The sequence below is a fragment of the Erinaceus europaeus genome, chromosome 15 (genome assembly GCF_950295315.1).
Source record: "Erinaceus europaeus chromosome 15, mEriEur2.1, whole genome shotgun sequence".
Taxonomy (NCBI): Eukaryota; Metazoa; Chordata; class Mammalia; order Eulipotyphla; family Erinaceidae; genus Erinaceus; species Erinaceus europaeus.
This window is the reverse complement of record NC_080176.1, coordinates 25595422-25604007: the sequence shown is the minus strand read 5'-3', so window position 1 is coordinate 25604007 and position 8586 is coordinate 25595422. Positions and strand designations below refer to the sequence as shown.

Here is an 8586-nt window from a genome sequence, read left to right as displayed (position 1 = left end):
GCTGACTGTTAGGTTTTGCACTTGCAAATGCCTTAAGCCTGGGGGCTCTCACTGAACTGTTGCTATTCTGCTATTTTGCCTGGCATAACCTTATATTTTTATAACACACATGCACACTCACTCATGAACACAACACATATAAAACACATGTACTTGCATGCAGCAAAACACACATACATAGGCAATCTCTCTCTTTCTCTCTCTCTCATTTTTGTGCTTGGAGTGCTCTGGCCAGGAAAGTGGGGAATCTGTTGTAGATTTAGATGGATGGACAGCCTGCTGTAGCCTGTGAGGCCTCTCTCCCCCACCCATGGTGGAGACACCCAGAAGCCATTGCCACCCTTTCAGGGACCCAAGTCTCCCTCTCTCACCTTCCTGAGAAGAGGGACACCAGAATGACCCTTGGTAATGGGAGTGGGGTGCTCTCTGGAGCTCATTCTCCAGCCCTGGGCCCTGCTCCTCCACTGCAAGTCTTTGACCCTCCCCCCCCCCCAGGATGCCAGGAATGAAAGGGGAGGGCAGAGGTAGGTGGGTGGGTGGGTGGCGTCAGGAGGCAGGGCCCCGGTGGGAGAGAGCTGGGACCCTGTGTGGCTCTAGCCTGAGGACACTGCTTCCAGGCCTGTCCCTGACGCTGGAATCCGTGCTCAGAGCTCTCAGGTGAGGGCCCACCCAGGGTCTGGGCAGGGGGGAAGCCTGGTTCTGGACGGTTTCCCCAACTCTCAGGGGTGGGGAGAGCAGGGGGTTGTGTTCCTGGAGATGCTAATGTTGCTGCTCCGGGGGACCATACGTTCAACAGAAGCATCTAGACTGTCTTCCAGGCCAGGGGGGTGAGAGGGGAGCAGATTCAGGGCCAGTACCACTCTGGGGGCTGGGGAGTGGTGGGTATCTCTCCCTTCTTCCCTGACTTCATGTTCTGGAAGGATTCTGTCATCAGTGGAATCTTGCAATTGTTCTCTGGAAGAACAAGAGGCACTTAGAGAAATTCTTACCCAAATGAGGTGATGAAATATATTTATTTGAAAATGCTCTCAAGTCCTGGTCTTTCTGCCTCTCCCAGCCTTACAGCTTTACGAGCTCAAATTCTGAGAGACAGAGAGCCTGACAATTTCATCCTTCATGGTTTACCTGCAAAGATGTCTCCTCTCCTGGAGACAAAGTCCCTTGTGCTCAGCTTTGTTAAACCTTGAGCCTGGGGCTCCCTAGACCCCCAAACCAGGTCCCAGCAGCCCCTGTGGTAAATTTGTCAGTAGGACTAAGGTAGGGGGTTGGGGAAGGCTGTAATAGGTGGGGGAGCTCACAGGGTTCCAGGAAAGCTGGGGTGAGGGGGAGGGAAGGGCTGAGATCAAGCTCTGGTTGTACAGAGAACTCTGGTTTTCAGAGGTTGGGAGACTGGAACATAGTATTATATTCACTTTATTATATTAATTATGTTCTATTTGCTATAAATTACATTAACTATATTGTATTAATAACATCACTTGTTCTATTCTTTTTTACAGTATTTCTTTCTTTTGGATAGAGACAGACAAAGATTGATAGGGTAGGAGGTGATAGAGCAGGAGAGAGAGAGATACCTGCAGCCTTGCTTCACTACTTGTGAAGCTTCCTTCCTACAGGTGAGGACTGAGGACTTGAACTCAGGTCCTTGTGCATTGTAATATGTGTGCTTAACAAGGTGTGCCACCACCTGGTCCCTGTTTTATTCTTGTAAAAAATGTTTTTGTTTGTGAATTCAGATTTTTTTCCCCCCAGAGTATTGCTCAGCTCTGGCTATGGTTGTGTGTGGGATTGAACCTGAGACTTTGGAGACTCAGGCATGAGAGTCTCTTTGCCATAACCATTATGCTACTTACCCCCACCCTGAATTCAGACTTTTTTAGAAAAGAGATTTAATTTTTTAAAAAAAATTACCTTTATTTACTCAATAGAGACAGCTGGAAATAGGAGATAGGGAGGAAGAGCGACAGAGAGACACTTGCAACACTGCTTCACCACTGGCAAATTTTTCCCCCTGCAGGTGGGAACTAGGGACTCGAACCCCAGTCCTTGCACATTGTAACATATGTGTTCAATCAGTCCTTGCACATTGTAACATATGTGTTCAATCAGTCCTTGCACATTGTAACATATGTGTTCAATCAGTCCTTGCACATTGTAACATATGTGTTCAATCCGGTGAGCTACCACCTGACCCCATGAATTCATATTTTCATTTATTTATTTTAAAAATATATTTACTTATTTGTTATCAGATAGGACAGAGAGAAATTGAGAAGGGAGGGGGAAGTAGAGAGGGAAAGAGAGACAGAGAGACACCTACAGTACTGCTTCACCACTTGTGAAGCTTTCCTCCTGCATGTGGAGACCAGGGGCTTGAACCCAGGTCCTTGCACATTGTATTGTGAGCACTTTACCAGATGCATCACTGCCTGGCCCCTGAATTTAGATTTTTAAAAAACAATTTATTTATTTATTTATTTATTTATTTATTTTTGCCAGAGCATTCATTGATCAGCTCTGGCTTATGTTGGTATGGGGGATTGAACCTGGGACTTTGAAGCCTCAGGCATGAGAATCTCTTTGCATAACCATTACATTATCTACCCCTACCCTGATTTATTTTTATATATTACTATTATTATTTTTATTTATTTTTTCTTTTACCAGAGCGCCACTCAACTCTGGCTTATGGTGGTGCTGGGGACTTTATTGATTTTAAAGACTTATTTGTTTATTGACAGAATGGAGAAAGAGGGAGGGTCAGAGAGTTAGCATCATTCTGGCATATGTGGTATCCGGAATTGAACATATGAGTCTGGCATATGAGTCCATTGCTATGTCCACTGAGCCACTTCTTGGGGCCTCATTGATGATTTAAAAAATTTTTTTTAATTTTTTATTTATAGAAAGGAAACATTGACAAAACCATAGGATAAGAGGGATACAATTTTGAAGAATTCCCACCACTAAAACTCTGTATCCCATCCCCTTCCCTGATAGCTTTCCTGTTCTTTAACCCTCTGAGAGTATGGACCCAAGGTCATTGTGGGATGCAGAAGGTTGAAGGTCTGGCTTCTGTAACTGCTTCCCCGCTGAACATGGGCGTTGACAGGTTGATCCATACTCCCAGCCTGTCTCTCTCTTTCCCTAGTGGGGAAGGGCTCTGGGGGAGAGGAGCTCCAGGACACATTGGTGGGTTTGTCTGTCCAGGGAAGTCTGGTCAGCATCCTGCTAGCATCTGGAACCTGGTGGTTGACAAGAGAGTTAACATACAAAACCAAACAAATTGTTGACCAGTCATGGACGTAAGGGCTGGAATAGTGCAGATGAAGAGTTGGGGAGTCCTCCATTTTGTAGATAGTTATTAGGCATATTTTAGTTAAATTCCAAAGGGGCTGTGGCTATGCTAGTTTTTTTTTTTTTCCTTTTTCTTTTTGCCCCTGATCCTGAAATCTGATATGCAGGTGGATCCAAGTTATTGTTTGGGGAGATGATGTCATGGCTGGAAAAAGGACCAGAAAGCTGGATCAGGGAAGAGAGTAGCTCCCTAATATGGGAAAGGGGTATAAATATTGTTGACTGTAAACCCCATCTATTTGATGTGATCTGGGGCCCATATTCAGCTTAGGAGCCTATGTGACCTTTGTATCCCTGTAGATCTGAGCTCACATTCTGTGGTCACGAGTAGGAATGTTCCAAGCTGCCTCAATTTCAGGACCCATCTTCCTCAGGTGTAGCATAGAGTATGTTGTCCAGCCTCCCTTCGGAGGATGGAACATTTTCTACCATTGTTGATCCAAGTTGAGGGCAAGGTCCTATGGGGGCTACAAAGGGGTCTATTGTGTTGTTTCTGATAGAAATGACCAGTAACAATGGAGAGAGGGATCTATTCAAGGTCTAGGCCCATCATGTCTGTTTGGGAATCTCAGGACTCCCTGATTAGGGTGCCAACTGATGGAGTGGCCTGATAGTGACTAAAGAGTCATCACTAAAGTATGCCAGTCTCTTGCCCTTATTCAACTTTTGCAGTCCTTGCTTTGCTAAGGTTAGCTTTTGAGTGAGTGAGAGAACTGTAATAGGAAGTAGATAAGGAGGGTATCTAAGTCTAAGTAGACACTATTTCATTATGAACTTGATATTGACTCAGTATAGACTATTGTGTATTTTTGCTTTCAGGTATATATTTTGCCCTAATTTATGGATACATGTAAACATATGCTCTATCTTATAGGATCTGGTATATATATAGGTTTTGGGACTTTGTTAGGGAGTGAACCACCTGGAATGGAATTAGAGAATACCATGAAAAGAAAGGTCTCACCCTAGTAATGAGGGTGAAGGGCTGACTTTCCTTGCCTGACATCTCTGGACACAGTCTGAAGTGAAGCATGTTGAGGTGGTACTCGTGTTGATTAGGTTGGGATCTGCGGATGCAATATCATTTGGTATGACTTGAGAGAAGCACGCATTAAAGTGAGCCCCACCCCAGAGGTTCCAGGACTGGGGGAAATACAGACTCTGTAGAGGAAGCGGGAGGTTCCTGCTGTCTTAGGGTTTAAGAAGGCAATAGATAGTTATTGTTATAATCACATTATTTGGCAGTTGGGTTAACTTTGAAAATCCCTTTGTTAGGATTTGCTGCATCATACACAGCATCACCATAATTTATGTCCTTTGACATTATTTGTATATAGCTATGCCACCAGTTGCTTCTGTTCTCCCTGGACTAAGCTTTTAAGAGGGTCAACATATCAAAGACTCAGCCTATGTATTAAAAAGACAGTCTGTAATTTAAAAAGTTTGAAACAGTCAATCAGTTTTTCCCCTCTCATATTAATTAAATAGTGATTCATATGACTACAAATTAATAGGAGTGTACATAAACACCATTCCCACCACCAAAAGACTGTGTCCCATTCCACCCCCTCCCCTGCCCCACCCCATGAAGCTGAACATCCACCCTCACCCTCAACCCAGGGTTTTTACTTTGGTGCCCTACTCCAAATTTAGTCAGATCTTGCTTTGAGTTTCCCTTTCTGTTCTTCTTTCTCAACTTCTATTTATGAGTGGGATCATCACATACTCGTCTTTATCTTTCTGACTTAGCTCACTTAACATAATTCCTTCTAGCTCCATCCAAGATGGGTCAGAGAAGGTGGGTTCATTGTTCTTCATAGCTGCATAGTATTCCACAGCTTTCTCAGCCACTCATCTGTTGTTGGACACCTGGGTTGCTTCCAGGTTTTAGCTATTATGAGTTGTGCTGCTATGAACATAGGTGTATACATATCTTTTTGGTTGGGTGTTATGGAGTCCTTGGGGAATAGTCCCAAGAGAGGAATTACTGGGTTATGTGTAAAGTTCATATCTAGCCGTGTGAGAGTTCTCCGGACTGCTCTCCACAGAGATTGGACCAATTTACATTCCTACCAGCAGTGCAGAAGGGTTCCTCTGTTCCCACAGCCTCTCTAGCATTTGTTGCTGTTGTCATTTTTGATGTATGCCACTCTTACAGGGGTGAGGTGGTATCTCAACGTTGTCTTTATTTGCATTTCTCTGACAATCAGCGACTTGGAGCAATTTTCATGTTTGTTAGCCTTTTGGATCTCCTCTGTAGTGAATGTTCTGTTCATATCCTCTGCCCATTTATGGATGGGGTCATTTGCTTTTTTGTTGCTAAGTTTGCTGAGCTCTTTGTATATTTTGGTGATTAGTCTCCTGTCTGATGTATGGTATGTGAAGATCTTCTCCCATTCTGTGAGGGGTCTCTTTGTTTATGTGATAGTTTCTTTGGATGTGCAGAAGTTTTTCAATTTGATGTAGTCCCATTGATTTGTTTCTGCTTTAGTCTTCCTTGCAATTGAGTTTGTTTCATTAAAGATGTCGTTGAGGTTTAGGTGGGAAACTGTTCCACCAATGTTTTCCTCTACATATTTGATAGTTTCTGGTCTAACATCCATGTCCTTGATCCATTTGGAGTTGATTTTTGTTTCTGGTGAGATAAGGTGGTTCAGCTTCATTCTTCTGCATGTTTCAACCCAGTTTTCTCAGCACCATTTATTGAAGAGAGCCTCCTTCCTTTTATACTTTGGGCCCCCTTATCAAAGATTAGATGTCCATAGGTGTGGGATTTTTTTTTATGGGGTGGGGGGAGACTGAGATAGACAGACACACAGACAAGACACCAAGCCAGTGTTCTGCACTGGCATGGCATCTAACTCCAGGCCTGGCCTTGCCTAACCACCTACATGTGTCACACATTTTTTTTCACTTTATGTTTTCCAGTTTTTTTAAATTAGTGATTTAGTAATTAAAAAATTAATAACGGTTTACAGGATTACAAGTTTACAGGGTATAGTTCCACATTGCAGACACCATCAACAGTACTGTCAATGTAAATCATAGGTAACTATCTGCATGCAGAATATCATACATGCAGAATTAAACAGACTGTATCATGTCATATCAGTCTACTCTTTCACATGCATGGCGTTATTAGTGTAATGTATGATCACACGTATGAATATACCAATATTATCAGTAGTTTATCCCATAATTTTTTTAGCCAGTCATCTGTTGATGGGCATTTAGGCTGCTCCCACTCTTTGGCTATTGTGAACATAGGGGTGCAGAAGCCACTTCGAATTATTGTTTACTGAGATACAGCAGAGATAGAAAAGAGAGGAAGGGTGGGAGAGATAGCATAAGATAGCATAAGTCTGCAAAAGACTCTTACGCTGGAGGCTTCTGAAGTCCTGGGATCAATTCCCCCACCTCTACCCCATCATAAGACAGTGCTCTGGTTAAACAAAAACAAACAAGGCAAAAAAAAGAAAAAGAAAGAAAGAAAGAAAGAAAGAAAGAAAGAAAGTGAAAAAACGCATACTTTAGGAGAGAGAGACACACACACACAGAAATGGCAGCAAGGACCCCAGCTTCTAATTTTTGTAGTGGGTTGGGGTGGCGGGGTTAAGGGGAGGGGTTGCTAATGTCCTTTCTCCAGGGGAGTCTTTCCAGAAGCAGCCCCCTAATACTGTACTTGCTGCTTCCAGCTCCAGCCCACCTGCTGTCCCGGCCTGTGCAGCCCTGTGGTCCCTCTCTGGTGGCCTCGGTCCCTGTGCCTGTCCCCATGCTCCTGCGGCAGCTGCTGGCTGAGGGGGGACGGCCCTGCACCCCGGTGGGGCGTCTGCTGCTGCCAGCAGCGCTGGGCCTTCGCCTGGGCCTGCTAGTCGCCTGCGGGCCGGGGGTCTTCGGCGACGATGAGCGCAGCGGCTTCGAGTGTCACACCCAGGAGCCTGGCTGCAGGGCCGCTTGCTATGACGCCTTCCACCCGCTGTCCCCGCTGTGCTTCTGGGCCTTCCAGGTCCTGGTGGTGGCCGTGCCCAGTGCCCTCTACCTGGGGCTCACCCTGCACCAGGTGGTCCAGCAGTGGGAGGGCCTGGGGGACAGGGAGGAGGCCCTGGTGGCACAGGGCCATGGCCCTCAGGGAGGCTCCAGGTTGCTCTGGGCATATGTCGTCCAGCTGGGGGTCCGGCTGGCCCTGGAGGGGGCTGCCCTGGGGGGCCAGTATCATCTATTTGGTCTCAAGGTGCCGAACTCTATCACTTGTCGCCGGGAGCCCTGCCTGGGCAGCATCACCTGCCACCTATCACGGCCCTCAGAGAAGAGCATCTTCCTCAAGACCATGTTTGGGGTCAGTGGGCTCTGTCTGTCTCTGACGCTCTTGGAGCTGGTGCTGCTGGCCCTAGGGGTGCTGTGGAGGGCCTGGAAGGCCCCCCAGTCACCACTTTCCAACTACTTCCGGACTCTGAAGAACTTCAGGACACCCAAGGAGCCCAGCACACAGGCCCCAGTGGTGGAAACCAAAGAGCAGCGGGAGGCAGGTGAGAAGTTGCCTATGTCCCCCTGGGTCCCCCACGTCTACTTGCTGTGTCTCTGTTCTGGGGTCCCCTGCAGCAGGATGCCCCTTGTGGGGAGGCTCTGCACCCACAGGTTACAAAATAGGGAACCAAGGACAGGCAGGTGCACCCCCATCACAGCTGCCACCCTGTCCCTTCTTCCCACTCAAAAAACAATAATAACACAGGCTCTGCTTGGTTCTCTACTTGGCAGAGTTGTGAAGACCCTCAGCTCTGAAGGAAACCCTGGGACCATCTCCCCAGCAAGTAGTGAGCAGGGGCTTTGCCTCTGTGACAAGCTGAAAGCTTTGGAAGCATCTGGAAGAGCCACACTGTCTGTCTGAAGCCCCCTAGAAGAACTCCAAAATGGGCCTCCACCCAGCATCACTGTTTGCAGAGGCCTCGGCTCTGGAATCAGCCTGCAGAATCTTCCTGGAACCCCTGCTTCTTCCCTGTCCTGCCAAATAAATATTGACTGTGGTTGGTGTTTGTGCTGCTGAGGGTTATCCCTTCATGTCTTGGTGACTCCACCTTGATCTCTTCTGTTGTTCCTTCCTCTACTTGACTCAAGTTCAAAGTATTGTGACCTGAGAATACCCCTACCCTGCCACCTTCACACTGGCCTTCCAAACCATATAACCTCATGTCCTTTGTTTTGTTTTCCTTTTTCTTTTCTCTTTATTTTTAA

At 46.2% G+C, this 8586-nt stretch overlaps 1 protein-coding gene across 4 annotated transcripts; it reads left to right on the top strand.

Moving 5' to 3' along the window:
• Positions 1–563: 563 nt before the first annotated feature.
• On the top strand, positions 564–8378 carry GJC3 (gap junction protein gamma 3). 4 transcript variants are annotated; one of them, XM_060173373.1, is made up of 4 exons: positions 579–657; positions 1500–1616; positions 7053–7883; positions 8113–8378. In XM_060173373.1, exons 3-4 carry the CDS (start codon positions 7130–7132, stop codon positions 8118–8120), a joined length of 762 nt encoding a protein of 253 aa, XP_060029356.1. In that variant the 5' UTR covers positions 579–657; positions 1500–1616; positions 7053–7129; the 3' UTR covers positions 8121–8378. The 4 variants fall into 4 exon arrangements, with proteins under 4 accessions (XP_060029355.1, XP_060029356.1, XP_060029357.1 ...); XM_060173372.1 differs by lacking the exon at positions 1500–1616 and having other exon boundaries at positions 564–657; XM_060173374.1 differs by lacking the exons at positions 579–657; positions 1500–1616 and having other exon boundaries at positions 6556–7417; positions 7589–7883.
• Positions 8379–8586: the final 208 nt, after the last annotated feature.

What these genes read in the sequence shown, in the direction of transcription:
- GJC3 (XM_016193292.2), top strand. Translation starts at nt 6,989, where the DNA reads ATGTCCTTTCTCCAGGGGAGTCTTTCCAGAAGCAGCCCCCTAATACTG.